The sequence below is a fragment of the Apus apus genome, chromosome 1, assembly GCF_020740795.1.
Source record: "Apus apus isolate bApuApu2 chromosome 1, bApuApu2.pri.cur, whole genome shotgun sequence".
Classification (NCBI taxonomy): Eukaryota; Metazoa; Chordata; class Aves; order Apodiformes; family Apodidae; genus Apus; species Apus apus.
In genome coordinates, this window is record NC_067282.1 from 127116884 (window position 1) to 127141193 (window position 24310).

The following is a 24310-nucleotide window of genomic DNA, read 5'->3' on the forward strand; positions in this document are numbered from 1 at the left end:
GGCCAGAGTGTGGGCCCCGGGGAAAAACCAAACTGTCATGTTGTGAGGTATTGTGAAAATGGGAACCATTTCTGTTTTGTCCAGTAAACCTGAGGTAAGTATGCTGTCTTTGCAGGATGTGATGGAAGGAAGGAAGGAAGGAAGGAAGGAAGGAAGGAAGGAAGGAAGGAAGGAAGGAAGGAAGGAAGGAAGGAAGGAAGGAAGGAAGGAAGGAAGGAAGGAAGGAAGGAAGGAAGGAAGGAAGGAAGGAAGGAAGGAAGGAAGGAAGGAAGGAAGGAAGGAAGGAAGGAAGGAAGGAAGGAAGGAAGGAAGGAAGGAAGGAAGGAAGGAAGGAGAGAGGGTTGGGGAATAATGAACACAAAAAAAACCTGTACAGGGCATTTCCAGTAAATCAAAGAACTCATAGTATCTCCACTTAACCATCTACTTCAGGATTTGAAATTTAAGCAGTAAAATAATATATTATAAAAATGTTTATAAAATAGCAGCACACTCAGTGAAACAATACAGCTAAGTACTGTTAATGTGAATAAGAATGAAACAAATAATAGCTTCTTAGCAGCGCAAAAAACCCCCAAAAAAACTAAAACAAAAAAAAACCCAAAAAACCAACAAAACCTTAGAATCTTACTCCATTTTCTACCCTCATCTAGCCAAATTCGGCTTAGTCCATTCATATATTCTTCTAAGTAGCATGGTCTTTATGAATTTTTGTCTTAAAAATGCAAACATTAACATTTCAACCAACAGCTTCATACTGTATATTTGCAAACTGTTAATAATACAATTGTGCAAAGAAAAAAAAAAAGTTGCTCCAACTCCTTTGCCATCTAAATGCCTCTTAGTTACCAATGGAGCAGAAAAATAAATTCAAGTACACTGAACACACCTTTGTAATAAACTCCAAGTCACACACCTTGATGTTTACCATTCGTGTCTTTCACACGAGCAATTTTCTTTCATTGTCCATAGATAAGCATGCAGGTGGTAGTAAGATCCTTCTGTGACACTGAACAATACAAATCATCAGGCTTGTATCTGGAATGTCATGACAGGAATGTCATCTGAAGCAAGTGTTGGTATTTCCAGCAACACGGACACTAACCAATTACACCACATATTGGAAAATATTGACTATAAAGCCATATGCTTTGCTTTTGTGACCCCTTCCTTTCTTTCCCTTTCCCTTTCCCTTTCCCTTTCCCTTTCCCTTTCCCTTTCCCTTTCCCTTTCCCTCTCCCTTTCCCTTTCCCTTTCCCTTTCCCTTTCCCTTTCTCTTTCCCTTTCCCTTTCCTTTCTTTTCCTTTCCTTTTTCTTCTTCTTTTTTGTTTTTTTCCTTGGCAAAATTATCATAAACCACCTCATTTAATCCCTTAGGAACAATTTTCAAAGTGCTTTTTGAATTAAATGGTTTACAAAAATACTGTGGATCAAGGAAGTTATTGAAATGTTGAAAAAAGTGTGAAGGGAAAGGTGGGTAGTAGAAGAGCAATCAAATCAAATCCCATCTTCTTTAACACAGTGAGTATACGTTAAAAAGGAAGATCAACAGAGCATCACTTAAATATCTTTACAGCCAAGCTAAGGAGCTGCCCAAAGTTAACACTGATGTGAAGCATTAGCACTGTAAGGAAATATAATGCTTTTTACAGGTGATCCACAGCATCTTGCAATCCAAAGGTCAGAGGCGATCTGATTAACCAAATGGTTGGAATTAATTGGTGTATTACCCCCATCTAATGTGAACACTTGATAACTTTGGCTTGGTCCACAGCTGGGTAAGTGGAATTGCTCTTATGCCAGAGACACTGCCATGTTTAGAATGAACCATTTCTGAAGGAAAAGTAGAAGTCAAAAGGGGAGTGGGGAATTTGGAAAAGGAAAAGGAAAAGGAAAAGGAAAAGGAAAAGGAAAAGGAAAAGGAAAAGGAAAAGGAAAAGGAAAAGGAAAAGGAAGGAAAGGAAAGGAAAGGAAAGGAAAGGAAAGGAAAGGAAAGGAAAGGAAAGGAAAGGAAAGGAAAGGAAAGGAAAGGAAAGGAAAGGAAAGGAAAGGAAAGGAAAGGAAAGGAAAGGAAAGGAAAGGAAAGGAAAGGAAAGGAAAGGAAAGGAAAGGAAAGGAAAGGAAAGGAAAGGAAAGGAAAGGAAAGGAAAGGAAAGGAAAGGAAAGGAAAGGAAAGGAGGAAGGAAGGAAGGAAGGAAGGAAGGAAGGAAGGAAGGAAGGAAGGAAGGAAGGAAGGAAGGAAGGAAGGAAGGAAGGAAGGAAGGAAGGAAGGAAGGAAGGAAGGAAGGAAGGAAGGAAGGAAGGAAGGAAGGAAGGAAGGAAGGAAGGAAGGAAGGAAGGAAGGAAGGAAGGAAGGAAGGAAGGAAGGAAGGCCCCAAAACAAACAAAACCAAAACAAAAAAAAACCCACCTGCTCTTCTGGCTGGCAAAATAAAGCATCTTCTTTCTTAGGTAGCAGCTACCACAGACAGCAGGAGTAAACAAAACTAACATACAGAGATCCAACAAACACTTCTAACAGAGGTGACAGATCAGCAAATCTCTTCTGCATTCAAAATGGTTCAATTGCTTCAGCGACCATTTCCCACTTTGCCCTAAAACCCTTATTCTATTGCTTTGCAATCTAGTCAAGCCATAAAATCGCACACACGATTCCTTTCTTAAATCTAAAAAAGGGGTGTATGCACTACATCATAATACACAGACAAATATACTCTACTTTGTTCCCACAAACGCAGGTTTACATTTATCTAGCTACTTTGTATGCTTTTATAAGCATTTTATATCATTGATACATAATCAAATAGCAATTATGTTGTGGGATTCCCTTCTGTAGAACATCACAGGCACAAAATGTGGGTTTTTTTTCATTATTCAGTGTTTTGTTTCCGTTTTTTTGTTTGTTTTGTTTTGTTTTGTTTGTTTGTTTTGTTGTTTGTTTTTTTTTACCTAAAAGAGCTTTAAATATGTTCTATGTGGGAGCAAATTTAAAAAAAAAAAAAGAAGAAGATATTTCACTCTACAAATAATAACAAAAATAAAACGGCTGAGGAGAGCAAGCGTGACTTTCTGTGCCGGTGTCCTCACAGGTTGATATCTCTCACATCTGTGGGAGTGCTGGCCTGGTCCAGTTCATCCATGGTCTTAGGATTGCTTTGCTGTTGCTGCTGCTGGACTTGCCTAAGGCTCGTTACTAGCACCGCCTCGATCTGTTCTTGACAAGCTTTAAGGCAATCCTAGAGGACAGAAAGCAATTTGATCTGTTAGCAGAGACAGAAAGGTTTTTTCCTTACTGAGCTGGCAAACACTGGAAGAGCATCAACCTGGTATTCCCAAGGAGCATCTGCTGTGACAGAAAATCACCGTGAATTCTCACATGCAACCACTGGGCACAAACTCCCTGAGTTAAAAACTGTTAATGCCGTATTTATTAGAGTCTCCAAATCTTAATATTTTACCTGCTCTTGCTCATTTGTGTGGTCTTCTTGTGCAGGAACCAAAAGTGTGGCAAAAATAAAGGGCAGGGTATATGAATTTTCCCATTTCTCTCTGAAGGGTTAAGTGACTTAGGTGGGTCTTCACTGCAAAAAAGCTGCATTTTTCTTATGAAATAACAAACACGCGCTATAACCAAAACCACACAGACAGAGTCAAGTGAATTGATGGTAAATCAAAGTGAAGGAGAAGTTTTGAGGTCCCTGAGAAAGCACAGTGCTCTGTCACTGAGTTTTTATCAGTCATGCATTTGGGTTCACAAGGCAAATGCAAAAGAAGGGTCTGTTTATCTGTGAAAATGCATGCAGGGAGAATGAATGTTGCAGCCCTAAACACACAGGCACATTATCGTGCTATGAGCACATTCCAGAGAAGAAAAGTGATTTCAGCAGCAGAGGAGGAGAGGAGGTGCATGGTATGTTTCAATACCTTCTCTCTGGGAGAAAGACTATTTTACTAGCCGCAGGAATAGCTACTGGCAATAATTCACAGAAGACATTCAAGCAAGGACAGCTACTAGAAAAGTTTTGAGTCAAAAATGCACAGCCAAGCCTCAGAGACCACTACATTACAAATTATACTACACAACACTTGGAGAAACAGCAGGATACAGTACAGCTACACAAACTTGGGAGCCCTGTACAGAAGGAGTCCTGCAATGAAGTGACAATAAACAAATAAATGTGAAGGATTCACCCCACTTAAACCAGAAGATGACTACTAATATATTACAGGATGCTCCCCATTCTTGATAATATGCTGCAAGATCAAACAGTATGTATATTAAAAAAAAAAAAAAAAAAGTGTGAGAAACATTGATAAACACTTGGATATAGCAGGACCTGAAAAACAAAACCATGACATGACTGTATAAACAGAATGCCAAGCATGTGCAGCGCACAGGGACTGCAAGAGTATCGATATGACACATTAACCGGGGTTTTCTAGAAGCAGCCCCGTGGAGTACTGGAAAGGTATTGATACTGGTCATTAACAGCTGGGTCTCTCCCAAAGTCTTCAGGTGGTAAAGAAACAGGGGTTTCAGTGGCAGAGGTTTTACAGCAGAGTATTTTAGCCAGAGCCCTGGCAGGGGTGGTGATACCCAGTATCACCATTCCCACTTTTGGGCAGGATTGCTAAAGAGCAGAGCTGGACACTGACGTCCACGGGGTCCCATGGGCACTTGTGTCCACCTTGGAACCCAGTATGGAATGCAACTACAACTCTGGGGAGCTGGGCTCTGACCAGCAAAACACACTGCCTCCATGCAATACCAGGTTATTCAGGAGAGTCTGAAATGTTCATGTATGGATGTTTTATTTGTCATTCTAGCGAGACTCTGAAAACACATCAAATGCAGAGTATCTGTTTCACTGACAACGTCTACGTTTGTGATGGGCACAGTCAGCTCTAGTGGGTCATGAACATCCATTTTTCTTGGCTACTGACCAGCATATGCTAGCTGCAAAACCATGTCCTCTCCTTGCTGTGAAACCATCCAGCTTAATACAATGAAGCATCACAACCTTTCTCTGAAGATGTATCTGCCAAAGGGAGGCCATAAGAGATGACTTTTCAAAAGGACCAGGGAATAGGGGGTTGATGAGATGCTTGCTGTATTCAGTGATGTGGCTCACACCAGCTAAAGGCAGAGTAAGATGCCATTGAAATCTGCTGATTGTCTGTGCTACTCATGTACAATCTGATTCAGAAGTTTGTTCCCTCAGAATAGTAAAACCCCGGTGAAAGAGGCACGGTGACACAAAAAACCTCTACTGCAACACTGTGTGCATGTGGTGGGCAGACTGAGCCTTCCCCATGTTTGCCTTTTGTCATGAGAGACTGTGGGACTGCCACTCAGAAAGGTGCTGTGGTCAAGTTAGCTGGCTTGCAGCCATACACCACCTACCCCAACACAGCATCACTGTAAGCAACACCTGTCATGGCTAGAAACTTTCCCAAGTTTCAGTCACTGGAGCTAAACTTCCCCACAGTTTGTCCTCTGCCTCAGACTGGCTTTTTTATGGAAGAGGAGAAACCACAACAACAAAGTGCCTCTTGTGTCCAAGGACAGGTGATTTTACCAGCATCAGTCAGCTCTTAACCAAAGTTTCCAATTGCTGTGGGGTTGGGAAGATTAAGTGTAATTATAATTCAGCATGGCACATGGAGGTGTGGTCAGACACCTTTTGATATTCTCAAATGCAGCCCAAGATTAGCCAAGATACATGGCTAAAAAAACTGCATACTGCATTCAGTTCAGAGCCCTGATGATTGAGGAGGTCTGTGCATTGGAGGAAGGCACCCACCATCATCCCTCTTTGCCTCTAAACCTGCCTGAACATAGCAGAGTCCCTGCAGGGGTGCACAGGAGTTACCTGCCAGCCCAGGCACCTATTCTTCCTTCCTCTGGAAACTAGATTATAAGAAAAATTGTATCTATGTGCCATGCCACTGGCATTGAGTCAGAATACAAATGAAGCATGATGCCAAAGGAAGCTGGGACACAGATTGTTAAAGGTGGCCTGGGGAGCACTGAACACTGAATTAACGTGACTGGCTGTAGGCTTCTTGTCTCAGGGAGCACAACACACTGCTCCTGAGCTCCAGCAGGCACCAGTGTAGCCCACAATACAGCAAGAGAGTGCCGCAACCTGCTCTTGGTCACACCAGTTCTTGCCCATACACTGGCATGACTCCTGCATGAGGTGTATTGCAGAGATCACCCTGAGCTCTTTCTAGCCACCTGTAGCTTGTGCCCTGATTTCCCTCACTCCACTAATTCATCCCAACACTCTATGAGCAAAAATCATGCTCTTGGAAGATCTGAGATATCTCATGAACACCGCCACTGCATTGTCACAGTCAGTGAGTAATCACAATCATTTGCAACCAGTAAATAACTGCAGGGCTCCGAACCATGGAGCACCTGAAAAGTTATGTCAACTCAGCAGGACACAGGGATTATCAGTGGATTACAGAAATGACCACTCAAGGGGAAAGGCTGGAAAGCTGTGTTGGAAAACACTGGTCTTGGAGTGCCTGGTCACTGCTTCCCCACCCAGAGACAGGAAACTAGCTTGTCCCAGCAACCATGCTGTGGCCCTGGGTAGACCCACACTGGGCTGCAGCCCTGTCTCCATCTCACACCAGCACCCACTGCCTTTCCCAGCGCCCCACATTGTGAAGGTCCTCATGTGGCAACCTTGCCAGCTGGAGGTTAATTTTAAAAAAAAAAAAAAAAAAAGCAGAGTTACCAAACAGATGGTTCATGCATTAGCTTCATTACAGATGGGGTTTGATGGAAGAGACTACGCCTAAACCCAGGACTCCCAGAGCTGCCTGGAAGGCAGAGCACTAGGCAGCTGCCTGACCCTGCTGGCACTCCCATCAGCTGGGGACTGCCGTCTGCTGGACTCCTGCTCCTGGAGAGAAGGGAAGCTTTAGTATTTCACTTACTTGGAGTGGAGCAGGAAGCTTCAGAAGCGAGAGATTGAGGCAAATGTCTTTGAAGATGCAATAAAATGTGAGCACTGTGTATTTTCTGGTGATGAGATCCGGGGCAGGTAAGCAAGATATCAGTATGCTTCACCTCATGGTGTTATTCCTTTCCTTTTAGCAAAAGGTAAAGAGAAGGGCTTCTCTGTCTGTCACCACTTTCCTGCTGCTGCTGGGAAAGGTAATTTTTTAAGGTAAGACTATGTACTTTTGTTTAACCCGGTAAATGTGTTTGTTTTTTTTCTAGCTGGGGTTTGCTCTTGTGCTACTGGGCGCTTAGTGATTTCCTAATATTGGAATTGCTTGTGTAATGATGGGAGCTTGGCCTTTCTTCCAAAGTATCTACCTGGCAAAAGCTATCAGAAACTCAGCTAAAGAAAAATCCCTCATTATTAGCTTGAGCGGGTTTTAGGTCCATTGTAAGCATTGACCTGTTTGTGAGAGGTCCACAGCAACAAGTCACTTTAAGGGTCAAGACGCTTTCAAATGGTAGAAAGGACAAGGACACCATATTGGAGACACTTGTGACAGACTACACTCATAATGCACTTTTATTTTTGGTGTAAGAATATCTTCTTCTAAAGCATAGTGCTGCACAATTACAAAATAGTATGTCCTTCTGAAAATAAGCCAGATTTTTTTATGAGCAGCTTCAGGCTGGAGAGCTTAATGAGACAATTTCCTTGCAGCTAGGCTTGGGGAAGGAAGGGTGGTGACACACGGAAGGTAAGGCTTGAGCATTTGAAGCCAACTTTGTTTAGAAACCTAAACACCCTTACGCATGATCATTCACATCGTTATTTATAAACACTTCTCATGGTCAGTATGACACTTCATTTAATGCATCAAGAGGCTAAAGTATCAAGATTTTCCTACAGAAAAATCGGTAATTTTTGATGTCTTCGTTTTGTACATAAAACCAATGGACCCAGATCGGAATGGTCACATTTGAATGGATTTTATTTCATAATGGGATTCACAGACTACTGCTGTGTTTTTTCTGTCACGTGTTAGCTCTGGTCTACACTTATGTTTTGAACTTAAAATAATGTATCGCTGAATTCTTTAAAAAAAAGAACACTATGGTAAAATGACCAGCATGTTGCATTCAGCATGAAATAGCTTCCCAAAAAATGTTATTATTTGCATACTAAAACTCAGGGTTTTGTTACTTAGAGTAATACATTCTACTTAATTAGTCTTATTTATGAAGCATCTGTTGAGCAGCTGAAATTGCCCGGCCAGCACAAACCAAAAATGTCAAAACTTTAATTTTCCAGGTTGTCAAATTCTACAGTCAAAACCTAGTAAGGAACTACCCCCCCAAGTGCCAGGCTCCTGAACAAACCTCAGCCATGCAGCAAAATTACTTGGAACACACCAGCCCAAACTCTCCAGTACAGATGATGTAGACTCAACAAACGTATCCGCCTGAGGCAATGATTAGCCCTGGCTGTCTACTATCCCATCAGCACAACCACCCAAGTGTGCTGAAGACCATGCACAGGCCCACACCACCACTTCTGCTGAGGTATTCTTATCACACAATGGGTTTTTACTCACTGTAGTACCTGCAGGACAAGAGATGACAGCTGGCACAGCACAATGTCAGAGTGCTGCAGACAGATTTGAGCTATGTGTTTTATGCCAGAAGAGATGCCAACTAAACCTGTCAATGGCTTTTTTAACAAACTGAAATTGGTGGAAGAAGTTTATACCAGGCCAATGTGACACATGAGCAAAGTGCTCTTGTATGAAAAGTGCTGAAACCGTATCTGCTGTACCCTTGAACCATTGTTTCAGTCCTCAACTAGTTTTAAGACATATGAAGTACACCAGCAGGATGGTAATCTCACAGGTGAAAGGGAAAAAAAATGAAACTATTATGAGTATCTTATCAGCCCAGTTATCACAGTGTGATACAGAAAGTGGCTTATTTTATAGATGGGGCTATTACGTTTGCTTGCCTCACTGGTACTTTCTGCCAATCCAAAGTGAAGTGACACAATACAAAAAATGCAAAATCCCTACCAGGACAAACAGCTTGGCCTTCCTGTGATACAGTGTTTTTAACCTCTCCAGGTCTCATGTACATTTGCTGCATGTGTACATATTTTACTGGTGGACTTTCATTTTGCAAGCTCTAGATAGCACTGACAAAAAAAAATTAATGTTTAAAAAAACATATCAAAGAAAAAAAAAATTCATTACACTGTATTTTGCAATACAGTGACTGGGCCATTCCCTCAGAATACTGTAGGACTGCCTGTGTTGTTTTTATCATAAACTTTTTGAAGTGTGTGTCACATGGATCAACTTACCCATTCTTCTATAGGGTCTAGTAGTTTTAATAATTAAAATAGTCCAGGTGCTTTCCATTTCATAGTTTTATTTTTACTTCAGCATGTACAGAACTAAAAAGGCAATTAACTTTTGGGTTTTTCATCCCTGGGTGATTTTAGTAGCAGATTTGAAAAGCATGTAAAGGAAAAACAATGCTTTTCTGTGTCCAATGAGGAGTACCCTTGTGACTGTGACAGAAATGCTGGCAGTGAAAATGACTGGAAGGAGGAATCAGCAGGCTTATATCAGGATCTACTTATTCAGGTCAATACTAATTGAAGGATTTCATTTTCCCTGAATGACAGGGAAATCCTGAAAGAAAACACAAGCCCTTAGAAAGATCCTGCAGACTATTATATATAATTCATTTTCTTTAACTTTTCAACACCTCTGTAATATATATGCCCTACAGTGCTTCTCAGCTTCCAGTTCTAAACTGACGTCACTAATGCTATTATGAAAATGCCATTGGTGAGCTATTAGGGGAGACACCCCACCCAACTCAACCCACAGACTCTCACTTTGCACTGGTTACCACTGAGATTTTCAGTGCTCCAAGCCCTAGGACTACCTCACTGTGACACACGCAGCTTATCACTCCATCTTTACTGAGTTAAACAGGTGCAAGACATCCTCTTTATCTTGCAAGATTAGGACAGGACTGATAAATAAAAATAAAGAAAAAAAGAGACAAGGGAATTAATACAACATTTTATAGCTATTCTAGTAACTTAGCTTGGATTTCTGCCATAGACTCAAACTAGCCATTTTCAAGTCTTCCTCGGCACCCTGTCCAAACCAAGTAGACTGACGGCACCTTTCGGATGACAACCATCTCTGAATCAGATCCTGCAGCAACTGAGTAGCAGTACACCACCTTATCTAGAAAGAAAAAGATTACTCCTCTCATACGCTGCTAGTGGAGGGCTATCACAATAAAGTGAATTCTTTCAGCCACACATCTTTTCTCTCCTTCCCCATTTTGAATCAATACAGAGCTTCTTTGACCACAAGGGGACCGCAGCTGTGTAATTATGGCATGCAGTCTTGTGATGACTACAACTCTAAAAGATCTTCAGACTACCAGATTAATTTCATAGCCAGGCAGGGCTGAGGAACAACAGTGCAACCATAAATTCGTATTGGTCATGTAACACCCAGGCCTGTCAGACCCCATGCTCCTTGTGCCAGCAACCACCACAGCTTTGGTGCTCACTGACTGGCAGGCAGCAAGGCATGCCATGCTGAAGTGGTATAACTTAGCTCTGGTCTCTTCTACAGTGCCTCAGGACACAGCACTGTTCATATAATGATTTTTAGATTCTCCTTTGCATCTCAATTTTGGTCTTGTCTGGAAGAAGAAATAAGAAAGCTTATCCCAGCAAGCCTCCTAATGGGTACATGGAAACTGATTTGAATCTTGCAGCCACCCAGCCTTTGCTCATCCAAGATGACACTCACTGTCCAGAGAAAATGTGTTACAGCAGCATTTAGTGAAGAAACCAAAGACTGCAGAACTACTGTTTAACAAGGTTCTGGTTCAATTCTGTTAAACTTAAATACCCTTGACAAGATCTTAATTTTATGGTAAGGTGTTGTACATCAGCACCCACAGAGTAAGTTAAGTCCAGCACCAGCCAAAGCCTAAGCCAGTTAAACAGCTTTGATCAGACAACAGAGAAATGACTAAAGAGAAATGACAGTGCCTCCCAGAGCCCAGTGTACAGATGTCCAGCTGCCCAGAGCACACCTGGATAACCCCAGGGAAGTCGGTGGGGATCGGCATGCCCGCCAGTTCTTCCACAGCCCAAGATGCACCGAGCCTGGGCCAACGCAAGGCAGAGTCACAAACCCTTTGCAACGCCAAGGCCAATGACAATCCCACTAAGTGATTCAGAGGGTCATTTCTCATTGCAAAAATGAAACTGCAACCCTCCTCACCTCTGCAGCCAGCAGCACAAGAGTAATAGTAGGGCTGTTGTTACACATAACTTACGCGTATAAACGATGCAAAATGCCAAGCTGTAACTCTATAGGATACGTCTTGATGCTCTTACTTTTCCTGACCAGATTTAGGAGCCTGCACCCAAACACTGGGTGCTCTTCTGAGTGCTTTAAGTCCCAAAGCTGGGAATGCTGCAAAATCCTTCTGGCATTTCTGGGTTAAGGAGTGGTTGGTTTTCCACATATACATGAATTACTTCACAAGTAACTGTTAAGACCCCCGATGATGACCATAAGGGTCTCTTCTGCTACCTTAAAATTAATTGCAAAAGTAAAACCAGAAAAAGGACTGCTTTTTGGGTGCAGAAGCAGGTATGATAAATGGAAAGGATGCTGGAGATACCTGAAGAGACAATACCGTTCACCAGTCATGTATGCATTACTTGGGCAATCTAAGAAAGCAGCAATCTGAGATGTATTAAAGTGTTGGGATTTACATAAATTCCAGCATGGAACATGTCATCTGTCCTCCTAAATACAAAAGGTGGCTGCATTCTTCCGCTGTTTCACATTTAGACCCCAATTCAAACCTCTCCAAATCACATGCCTCTCTGTTGACATAAACAGGGATTCCTTCCCAAAGTGGGGCCTTCATGTGCTGAGCACTGGCCTTTACCTTGCTGATGTTCTCCAACATAAGAGCTGCTGTGGGAATATCATGCCCATTCACTAAATTTACTGTATCTCCAGTGATCTCACATCTAATGGATACGGTTTAAAAACAGAAATAGTTTCCCTCCTAAATGTGTCTGGTATTTGCAACTGCAACAAATAGCAACAATTACAGATAAGCATCTATGTCTGTTTTTCTGTCTGCAAGTACAGAAAATAGCAATTTGCTGTTCCAAAGGGCACTTCATGCAGATGGAGGACAACTCACTTAAAAAAAAAAAAGTCCATCTATGCCAGAATTTCTGCACTTACTATCGCTTCATTATTGTACTAATGCAATATACAAGATGAGTAACTAAGTATCTAAAAGATGGCACATTTTTCTTTGCAAGTTTTCAGTCTTTCCAGCACTTTCAATGGTGTACTTTCTAGATTCGGTTCCACTGTTTGCTTAGCAGTTTGTTTGTTGGTTTCCTGTTGCTCATGTGGTATTTGTCATAGCAACGGGAGAGAACAATGTTTTCAGAACTGGAAAAAGTGAGAGTAAAGCCAAAACACTGGCAGAGTGATCCAGGGGCAGATGCTGTGCTCGAAATTGTACTCCTTGCTTAATGTGACTTGGGGTTCCAAGCTGATCATCTCTAACAGGTATACTTTGCAACTATGAAAAGCTGTGAATTTACCATGCTGTAAAAAATGCTGCAAGTATTTCTCGAAAAAGGGGATTTTTAAAAAGCTGTAACAACCCACCCACATTACACAAAGCTGTAGGAGCTGAGCAAGGATTCCCTGATGGAGGTCAGGGGCAAGTCTCTGACCAGGCTATCTGTTGCTGGCCCATGAGCTCCTCCAGCAGCAACTTTTGGGCTGCGGAGCCGGTGCCTCAGCACGCCCGGCTTCCTTGGCTTGCCAGCCAAGGCTGTATTTATGAATGGATCTGACGGAACTCCGCCATGAGCCCGTGGTGTAACTGCATCACCCCATTGTTGCTACACACGCACAGCACTCACTGGGGAACAAAAAGCTGAATAAAGCAGAGCAGCTGCCAACTCAGGCAAAGACAACTTAGGAAACTATCTCATTCTTCCTTTCTTTTGGAGGCTATTTTGTCTGTTGTTTCCTTGCATACAAAACGTGGTGTGCAACAAATAAAGCAGGGTAAGATACAGTCAGTCCTGTTACTTGGTTTCAAAACCACAGCCCCTAAATGCTACAAAGAGGGGGATGAATGGTGTATGTGCTGTAGGGACAATGTTCAAATGCTAACAATTCAGAACAGATTTTCTACTGGAACTAAATTCTTGATTGTGGTGGTTCTGAACGTTGTTTCTGTGATGAAATTTGCAGGGATTTTTTATGAAGGGACTTTTCAGACCAGAAGGGGAAAAACATCGTAGCAGTGACACGTGTAGCACATTTAAGTGGAGGTATTTTACGTGCCGTTTATTATGGAACCAGTCGTTGAAACAGCCTGACTCCACATTTTCAAAGGTTCACAGCCAGCTATTTCTACAAGACTTTAGGAAAAGCCTGGTTCCTCTTTTCTTTCTACCTCAGGCCCTTAAATATGCTTTGGATTTTCAAAACCACTCAGTACACACCAGTTCCCAGCTGGGAAGAGACTTTAGAAATTACTTGTGCCTGTGTACAAACCTATGTGCTGGCTCTGCCTGAAAACCTTTGCCCTGCTGCTGATGCTGGGAAGGACAACTCCTTTTGTCATCCAGATGCAACCTTGGGAGCTGGGCTCTGGGAGGAAGACGCTCCTTATGTGTGTATAACCCCCGTTATCACACAGAGTGAACCTGGCCAAACAGCTAGTAACTGACTTAATTTGGGATCTGACCTTGCCAGCTTTTGTCAATGATATAAACCTGAACACATTTTTATTATGGGATTGTTTCTACGTTTCAATGCATTCAGACTCATAAAAAGTGATTAGAAGGGACCTCTGGAGGTCACTAAATGCAACATTCTACTCAAAGCAGGCTACCTTTAAAACTTAGTTGTGTGTCTAATTCTCACTGAATTTAGCCTATAAAACTCTGGTCTGAGGTGCTTTCTAACAGTCATGACCTCATCAACCTATCCCTTCAATAGTTTCTTGAGCTTATCACAAACCTTAATGCATTTCTCCTCCACGAGTAGATCTGGGGTACCAGAGAATGGAAGAAGGGGTCAGGACAGACTCAAGGGATGCAAGCAGTAACCAGGCCAGGGTATGCATCTCCTGCATGTGATTTATGAGAACATTCCCAGGCATGCCCAGAGGGGTGGTTTCCAGATTCATGGCTGGTGAGCTGACACACTGAACCTGCAGCTGCTCTTTCAGGCTGTCATGAACCAACAACGTCACTAGTAGGCTGCCAGAAGTCAGGATGCTTCCGTGACTTCCTCTCTTATTGAGAGGGTTTTTTAACCAGTCTATTAAAAGAAAAGCCAAACTAAGGGACAAAGGTTCAGGAAGGTAGGCTAAGGTATATATATCAGGAAAATAATTCAAAAGTACTATGCCCAGGTGGTGAAGGGAGAGATTTGCCCAAGGCAGGTCTGTGGCAAAGCAGAACATTGATTGCATGGTCTTAAAATGTGCCCTACCCATTCAGATATCCTTCCAAACATCCCATAACTGTACACAACGAGGATGCTCATATTCTCCTCTGAAGCATCTGGCTCCACTGGGGACAGGATACTGTGCATACTGGAGTGCTGATCCGGGATGCTATGGAAATTCCTGACTACCCGAGTTGTTTATTTTTCCATTGAAATTACCCACCAAGAGATGCACAGGGAGCTTGGCAACTTCCTGTGAGTATATCTCTTAACTATTTGCCCACCAACCTCATCTCTCTTCTCCTCTTCAAGCAACAGCAAAGGAAATGTTCTCACCCTCTGGCAGCAAAACAGAACAGATCATGCAACACCCATCCTGCAGAGTTGTGTGAAGCTGTGTGTGACTAGCTCTTAATGACTACTTGGGACAACAATTCAGAATGCAAAGCTACTTTCACTACCCATAAGGCTGCTGAGCTTCTCAGCTTCTCCAAGAGTAGCTCCCTGGTGTTTATTTTGGTAGGTGGAAGGAGTAATTAAGGCTCGCATGGCCTCATTGTCAATGTCTCTTCAGACTGTGATTCGACCTTCACCAAACGGCCCATGGCAGCTATTTTTCAGAAATAACTGCTATCCCTAGAATGATGCTGGCAGGATGCCTTGTACTATCTCATCTAAAGTCTGGAGCACTGCTTTGGATTCATACAAGGATAGCCAACACAATGTGGTTTTGAAATATATACTCATGTATGAGTTGTTTGCTTACCTAGCAGCTGGGTTCTAAATTATATGCTGTTTATTACTAACATATTTTTGGTCTAATTTTTCATAGAATCATAGAACCACAGAACTATTCAGATTGGAAAAGACCCTTGGGATCACCGAGTCCAACCACCATCCCTACTCTACAACGTTCTACCCTAAACCATATCCACCAACACCACATCCAAATGACCCTCAAACACACCCAGGGATGGTGACTCCACCACCTCCCTGGGCAGCCTATTCCAGTGTCTAATCACTCTTTCTGTGAAAATATTTTTCCTAATGTCCAGTCTAAACCTCCCCTGTTGCAGCTTGAAGCCATTCCCTCTTGTTCTGTCACTAATTACCTGTGAGAAGAGACCAGCACCAACCTCTCTACAATGACCTGTCAGGCAGTTGTAGAGACTGATGAGGTCTCCCCTCAGCCACCTCTTTCTCAAACTAAACATTCCCAGCTCCTTCAAGTGTTCTTCGTAAGATTTATTCTCTAGGCCCTTCACCAGCTTCGTTGTCCTCCTCTGTACTCACCAGCACCTCAATATCTCTCTTGAATTGAGGTGCCCAAAACTGGATGCAATGAAACATGCATTAAAAACATGATAGCACTAAGTGCCAAACTCTAGTCTCAGCTACACCAGTGTAAATCTAAAATACCTTCACTGATTTCAGCCTCCTGCTTTATGCTGCTATTTCCTAGCAAAGAGCATCCTCAAATCACCATTTTAAAACAGTAAAAGATCAGAAAAGTTCATTGCAGTTAAGTTGCAGCAATATTTCATTATCATTCTCTATTTTCATTGCTTGCAACTTCAAAGCTGAAATTTTTCATGCTTCATCTCAAGACATTTTTGGGAAACCCAATTAGATAGTCCCATCATCTGTTTCCATGCTATGAAATCACACACACCAAATGAAGTGGAAGCAGAAGCCCACAGGACCCTCTGGCTGGGAAGGACTCTCCCCCTCAGCTCTCTGCCGTTTGCTATGGGCTACCAGAAGGCACGGGGAGGGGCAAGAATTTTTTCCTCTGCAGAACTGTAATTTCTGTCAGTTCTCTCGCTCTTAAACTGCATGATGGTCCTAAAGCCTAGGCACTCATTTCTTCCTCTTCTCTAACCTCCCTTTTGAAAAAATAATTCACACAGTGATGATGAATTAATTGTGCTGCTGCAGGAGGAGCTCTCAGGCATTAGAAATTAGGAAGTGAGAGAACTGAAGCTGTTCATTCAACTGCAGTTATGTCCCAGCGTAAAATGTATTACAACAGTCTTCACAGCCCTGGGCTAACTCTTACACAAACTAGCCAGTACATTTTTTCCACTATACAGATAAGGCTGGTATTACTACCTATTACTAAGATTGCCCGATACAGACCAATACAGGTCTCTGAGACCCTGTTTTCAGTTGTTTATTTCTCTCTTAAGCTTTAACATGTGGGATGAAAGCTGCCAGTCCTGGGTCTTTTTGTATTTTTCCAATGCAAAAGTCACAAAGAAAGTTTCTATGAAAATATTTCTGCCATTTCCAAATATCTGGCTAATGAAAAATACACTACTTTGCCCAAGTTAAAAATTCTGGCTGCCTTTGTTTGGGCCAAGACTTCAAAGCTTGCAGGAGACAGACTCTGTGTTAAGGCCACCTGTGCCACAACAGGAAACATGCTGAAAAATAACAACACCTCTAACTGCTGCAAGGACTTACAATCTTCAGCAATTAAATTATCCAGAAGCTCCTTTTGTCCCTAGTGTGCCCTGACTTGGGGGGTGAGTGAGACTTTCCCCTGTGGTCGGTCCTGCTGTGCGGTGAGGCCAGGAGCAAAGGGAAGAAAGCTTATTTCTACACAGCCCCAACAGGCTTGTGGAGAGATGTGATCAGTAAAATGTTAAGATTTCTTTGTTATTTGGGAAGAGTGATAATTTATCTTTTTTTTGCCAAAGGCATATGAGCTCAGCCAGATCTGGGAAGATTTTCACCATAATGGCAAAAAAGCACATTCCTGACAAAATTCCATCTGCTACATTTCAAAGAAAAGGCATGATGAATTTTTCAATACATAAAAAAAAATTATTGTTTTTTTCCTAACTACTTTAGAACTAAGCTGTTTTGGCAGGTATTTTCTCTCAGACCGAAACAATCAGGATAGAAAAATTCAGCATGAGAGATAAAGTTGGGGGAAAAGGAAAAAGATCCTTGTGACTGCACAGGGAAACTCTTAGAGGAGGTGAAGAACTACCCTGAAGAACTCCCTGGCATGTCCAGAAGGACAGAACCCAGCTACTCAAATTTTTATCAAAACCCACGAAACACCTCAAATACTAATACCTCAGCAAGGGCTACCTTGGTATATCTCCTCTGACAACTGCTAAAATACTGTGGAAACAACATCAGAAGTTTATCTAGATCTTATCAATATGGGCAACATAGTCTAGTGATGGAAGACTGCATCATTAATCAGATGGAACCAAGTGATGAGCTCTGCTGAGGGTATCTGTTCTAGGTCTGCGTTTTAGTGATATCTGAGCACCACTTGCTTCTGCCTTCCAAAAAGAATTCCAAGGACTACCTAGGGACTTCTGCAGGCAGTGATGTGCTCAGTTCTGCTTCACAGCATCAGAAGCAGGCACTAAGCTTGTGAAGGGTTGCAATCATTTTTCCATTTGCTCTCTTCTCTTTCCCTTTGGATAAGCCCCTGACCCTCCCCTGCCACCATAAGGGCTATTTGCGTTCCCATTCCTTGCCCCACACTGTCATTCCCTCACACTCATCTTTATCCTCGTTCTGCTAATTACCAAGTTGGTCCATAAGGCTGTAATTTCTATAGCTGTAGTACAAGAGGCTCACAGACAATGATGGTTACAGAAATTCCTCTCATTCACATCTGTGCCTACAGTCCTGCTCTTTGCCACTGTGCACAGCACTCACAGATGTCTGTGAGGCTGTTCTTGGAAATCTATCAGTTAACTGATGTGCTCTACAAACCAAGCAAGCCCCCTGACCTCCCAGCTCTGAAACAAGTGGTCCTTTCCTGCCTTCCTTAAGCTAGATTAGTTCCAGGATGGGTTCTGAAACACAAAGACATGAGCAGCTGTGTGGGCATACACCAGCAAAAACAAGCATGAAAATAAGCGGCAGCTGAGCAGGAACAACTTCTCATAAAGGAAAATCACTGCAGAGGAGTTATCAGCCTTTCAGACACTCCATGGAGTTAAGACACGGAGTTCTCAAGAAGGGCTAACACCAACTGCTTTTCTTATTCTACGGGTATTTGCAACCTTGGCTGAAGACAGCACCTTTGCTAACAAGATGTTAGTCTCTCCCTAAATATTTGTCTTTCTCTGCCCAGTTTTCTAATGCTGCTCTCATATCTGCTCACTTGTCTTTGAAGTCCTCCCAGACATCAGCTGGATGCAGCATCCAAAACTTAACAGTGTTACATCCAATCAGGCAAACATCCAAGCAGAAAATTTCATTCAGCTAGTAACTGTCAATATTAATACCAATAATGGCTAATTCTTGTTATCCACATAAATGAAGTAAACTTAATGGATGTACAAATGACCTTTGTACATTACTTGTATCAGGCTTGCACACTCCTGATGTTTACTGTGATGTATCACCACTCTGTTTCCCCATACTTATAAAACAGACAAAAATTAGCAATTACCTGTGTAAAATTTTCACTTACACTGAAATGAGTGTCTGTTAAATTTCTGCAGCTACTTGATTTACATTATGAACATTCAGAATTTGACATGGTCCTTTCTCCATGCAAAATCTAGATCCAATCAAAAGAAATGGGAAGCCCCGGAGCTGCACTTGAAAATTAGGCTCAATCTGATTGGGAAAAAAAAAAAAAAAAGCTAAATTCTTCCCTTTTTATTAAAACTGACTATTCCTTTTTAACCAAAATATAGAATATTTGTTGGAAAAAAACAAACCTCCCCCTGACAATGTTACACAGATCTAATAATCACAGTGTATTTACCCTGAGAAATAAAAGCAATCTGAAGCTTTATAGTTAGCACATGTTAAGTTCAATACATCAGAAACTGATACTTCTACCATAAAAAAAAAGCATTATCTTATTAGTGGCCTGCATTTCAGAAAGCCTCACCCGTTTTCTTTCCTTTTGAGCAAATTTTATCACAGTAAAACATGTCAGCTTTTTAAGAGATGAAACTCCTGTTTATCCTTGGATCAAGCGGTTTGGATTTGCACAGGCTCCTGCAGGGCACAGAGAGAGAGTCACTATCCATTGGGGAAAGCCCCCTGAGTGCTCCTTCCAGTCCTCCCAGCCTTCTGCTGAGACTGCCATGCAGAACTGCCACATTAGACTTATTCTGATGTCCCCACTAGAAGCTGACAACAGACCAGTCAACTCACTCTGGAGCGATCTTGAGCACCACTGAATTGCTATCAGATTCACCTCTCCTACTGGCAACAGGACTTCTCGAGAAGCCAAGAAATGTACTTTGTGTGTTGAGCTTAGTGAAGTTGCAGACAAAAACCCATAAAGCCTGGGTTGCATCTGCCTTGCACTGTGCCAGACCAGGGAGATTAGTTCATTATTCTCTTCCTTCAAGTCAAGGATTTTTAGATGATACCTCAACAAGGGCCAGAAGAGCAGTTTCCAGGCTGTGAATACAGTACAAGCACATATACTGGTTTGCCTTATGCCTTGGGGGATGCTGTCTGCCATTGCCCATGGTGGTAACCCAAGGCAGCACACCCCTATAGCAAGTCTGAGAATCGGCCAGCGTGGGCAGAGCAGTCTCTCCCCACCAAGCTTCCAAACAAAATAGGAGTTACTATGCTAGGGGAAGCTTTGGACAGTCGAAGCACTGTAAGCAAGGTGCTGGCTCCATGCCTGTAACCCACTTGCCCCAGAAGCACACCCCTCCTTCACTCCACTGGGCTTTCAGGATCAGGCTGGGTTTGATGGCCCCATTCTCCACCGCACCTTCAAAAGTGAAAGGAGAAGAGGAATGTGGGACACTCACCACATCTGTGTTTGTGATCTTGGCCAGGAGGTCTGTAAGGCTGTCCCCATCATTGAGCTGAAGGCCACAGATGGCTGCTCCCACGCTTCCAGTTGCTATCATTGATGGTGGGTACATGGCAAAATTAAAATCTGCAAGAACAGATCTGGGAATTAGTCCAAGCCCAGACCAGAAAAGCTGCAAAACATCAGAGGCAAGCAACATAAAAAAACCACACCCAAGAACAAAAAACAGGGCAGTAGAAGAAAGGGAAAAGTGCCATTCTTTTTCATCCAGCAGAGCTCATTAGTCACATTGCTCATCACAAGCAGTCAAAGGAGGGGTAACAGATCTGCAAATTAAAATGGAAATGTGGTTTAGTCTTTTATTCTCACTGATGCATAAAGTAAACCTGGACAACTTTTATTAGTCTTTCCTTAGTTTTAAAGAAAAGGAAAGAGAAGAAGGAGGCTTTCTGTAATTTATGTCAGAAATTTGGGTCTCAGTCACATTAGAGCTCTCTGTATAACCAGAAAACTAACTGGAATAAGGTATTATAAAGGACAAAACTGAGATTTTTTGTCATGTCAGTTTTTAAAGACTTAATTAACTTGAACATTTAAAGACCTGTCCAGGAAAAGATTTTAATTAATAATTCATTTTTACCACCTTTGCAATTAGGAAGTGAGAACACTTGCAGCCCATAGCTATGTAATCAAAGAAAAAACAAAGATCACATTTGTCATTACTATTATTTCTTAATGAACTGAATTGAAAATGAAATGAATTGAAAATACATTTCAAAACTTCCTCTCACACATCTGTGGAGATCAGGAGAGAAATGAAAATAAAACTTGATGATCTCGTAACCTTTATAAGGCCATTTTACAGTTTATGATACCCTCATAGACACTGGCTCATCAGCATAGCTTACTAAACAGCTTTTTCAGGAGATCTCCTAGGTTACTGATATCCTTCTAAAATAAAACTTGGTTTGCAAGTTGTTTGGCTCAACAATAACTCATTAACAAACCCTTCTCTACCAGTTTTCAGTTGAAGGGACTGGAAAAGGAAGAGGAAACACAAGTAATACCTAGTATGAAATAAACCAAAATCAATATATTAAGTCTACTTATAGAAACAGACTGTTACAGAAAATTGCCCTTCTGTTAAGGCCAGATCTCAAGCCTTCTCTCTTCAGCTAGCACAAATTCTGTAACCCACTTGATGTCTATGTAAACACTTGTTACAGACACATGCAGAGCTGTTCTCAGCCTCCCAGACTCTGAGCTGGCAGACAGTGCAATAGATGGGGAAATGGTATGTTCTTCTGTAGGCTGGACTATGTCTCTGCGACCCATGAGAAATCTAGCACTCAGTAAGAATAGGGTTCAGGTCATAACATTAATCCAGGCGGACCTGGGGTGAGGATTTTAGAAATGGGGAGAGAAAACGAGGAGCTGAAACCCTGGCATGGATTTATCCATCTCATGAAGCGACCAGGAGATGACCTGCTGCAAGCCCACTACTTCATACTGCTGATATCCACAGTCCTTCCTACCAGGGGAGCTCAGCAGACAGCATACTGATAGACTCTTCTAAAGGAGCAAATTCCCACTGTCTGAAGCAATAATTATGGACTGCCATTATTATGAAAAATAATAGGAGAGGTGCTCCAGCCTTCGATTATCTTTGTTGCCCTTCTCTGGACTTTCTTCATGAGCTCCATGTCCTTCTTATGTTGGGGGTGCCAGAATTGGACTCAGTACTCCAGGTGGGGTCTCACACGAGCCAAGTAAAGGGCAGAATCACCTCCCTGGCCCTGCTGGCCATGCTTATTTTGATGCAGCCAAGGACATGTTTGGCTTTCTGGGCTGCAAGTGCACACTGCTGGCTCATGTTGAGCTTCTCGTCCACCATCACTCCCAAGTCCCTCTCCTCTGGACTGTTTTCAATCCATTCTCCACCCAACCTGAGTTTGTGCTTGGGATTGCCCCAACCTAGGTGAAGGACCTTGCACTTGGCCTGGTTGAATTGCATGTGGTTTGCACAAGCCCACCTCTCAAGTCTGTCAAGGTCTGCTGGATGGCATCCTTCCCTCCAGCGTGTCGACCTCACCACACACTCTGGTGTCGTCAGCAAACTTGCTCAGAGTGCACTCAATGCCACTGTCCATGTCACTGACAAAGACCTTAAATAGCACCAGTCCCAGTACTGACCCTTGGGGAACACCACTTGTCACAGGTCTCCATCTAGACATCAAGCCATTGATCACCACTCTCTAAGTGAGACCATCCAGCCAGTTCCTTACCCAACAAGTGGTCCATCCAACAAATCTGTACTGTTCCAGTTTTGATACCAGGATGTCATGCGGGACAGTGCTGAAGGCTTTGCACAGGTCCAGACAGATGACATCAGTTGGTCTTCCTTTGTCTACCAATGCTGTGACCCCACTGCAGAAGGCCACGAAATTAGTCAGGCCGGATTTGCCCTTGGTGAAGCTGTGTTGGCTGTCACCAATCATGTAATATTTTAGTAGCAAGAACTCACAGCACATAGGAAAACTGATGATCTTGATCATTACGTTATATTGTCCTCACTAATGAGTCAACAGTAGAGCCCTGACTCCCACTTATCAGTGCAGGACACAGCTCTGAGGATGCTGATCTCCACACATGTTGAGATAACAGGAGTTAGTTTCATGACTGAAATTGCTTTCACATTTACCTCATGTGGATTTATACATATGCATGTAACTGCAAGCCCCACACAGTCTATAAATGGATAACCAGGGAGAATAGATAAAGTTACCTGATGCATTGCACATGGACCCTCACAGAGCCCACCCTATCCACAGTGCCCCATGGTTGCACTTATCATCGGGCCACACCTCAAGAGCAGGCCAAAACTAAGGTGGGATTTTAAGCCCTGGAAACAGTCCTTGTTTTATGCCATTGTGCCTCTCTTCTTACTCATTGCTACTGCCGGGAGGCCCCGGCACCCGGCTCTGGCAGACTGTTGCAGTAGCTCACTGTTGTGGGTCCATCTGGTGGCTAGTGGCTTCATGGAAGAAGTGTGATAGCTGGGCCACAAGTTTACAAAGTACAACATGAAGAGCAGGTATGGTTAAAAGAGATTTTTATATATGGTAACGAGATTTTCATAAAGGCTGCAAATGTGTATGTGCTTGTATGACTGTCCAGAATCTCTCTCTGGTCCACGGAGCAAGTAATAAACATCTATAAAATTAAAGAATGTTCAGACACTTAAGAAAGAGATCTAGAGTCCCCCACACCTGCTGTCATCTGCACAGAGAAATTCATCAGCAATCCCACTAATTTATTTAGAAAGGGCATAAATAAAAGATGACTACATCTCCATGGGTCTCTTTCTCCTCTTCTACACAATGCATTTGCTTGGGTTTGCAAATCCTGTGTGCTTGCACTGGCGTGAATGAGGCTGCATTGGCCAACATGGTCCTAAATTGGAATACAACCCCTGCATTTCAATATTTGGGCTTACCAAACCATCATCTCCTAGTTATGCACAGAAACTACAGGTAGCAATGGACTTCGCGTAATTTACCCATAATTTTGTCTTGAGTTTCAGGGAAGGTGTAGTGAAAAGATGACGCAAAACCTCTGAAACTCTGCTGACATTTGGACAATCCTTATGGAAGCTACAATGCAGCAGATTGAGAACCAAAACCCACTCCCTCCACCCATCTGGGCCAGCAGCAGGGCAAAATGGACCTATTTGGAGGCCTAGATGGACCCACACCCCTGTGCATGGTCACTGAGCCCCTACAGAGCAGCTTTACCTAGTCCCACGTGGCTGGAGGGGAGACACAAGCAACAGGGGGCTCCCATGTCTTGCACCCAACACTCAGCATCGCTAAGGTATGGTGGACTAAGCAAAGGACACAGCTCCAGCCTGCCCTCTGAACTTCCCTGCCTCCTAAGGACCTTCCTATTATCCCAATGCCAGTTTTCTTGTGGTTGGTTTCATATCTACTCCCCAAAACCATCTTCCTAGGAAGCTGAATAAAGAGCCACAGTGCC

The 24310-nt window shown here is 42.7% G+C and overlaps 1 protein-coding gene across 8 annotated transcripts in view; it reads right to left on the bottom strand.

The window, feature by feature from the left end:
• Window positions 1–505: 505 nt before the first annotated feature.
• The window catches only part of CCND2 (cyclin D2), a 38591-nt gene continuing 14786 nt past the window's right edge, over window positions 506–24310 (bottom strand). For 3 of the 8 annotated variants that reach the window (XM_051608105.1, XM_051608112.1, XM_051608111.1), the window contains exons 5-6: window positions 20271–20401; window positions 10040–10218 (exon numbers count right to left, since the gene is read on the bottom strand). In XM_051608105.1, the coding sequence (XP_051464065.1) occupies window positions 10060–10218; window positions 20271–20401 (290 nt within the window). In that variant the 3' untranslated portion in view covers window positions 10040–10059. Of the gene's footprint in view, window positions 3237–6954; window positions 7163–9362; window positions 9649–10039; window positions 10219–18955; window positions 19105–19400; window positions 19495–20270; window positions 20402–24310 lie in introns of those variants that run through there. The other 5 variants (XR_007888383.1, XM_051608107.1, XM_051608106.1 and 2 more) reach the window with 5 other exon arrangements.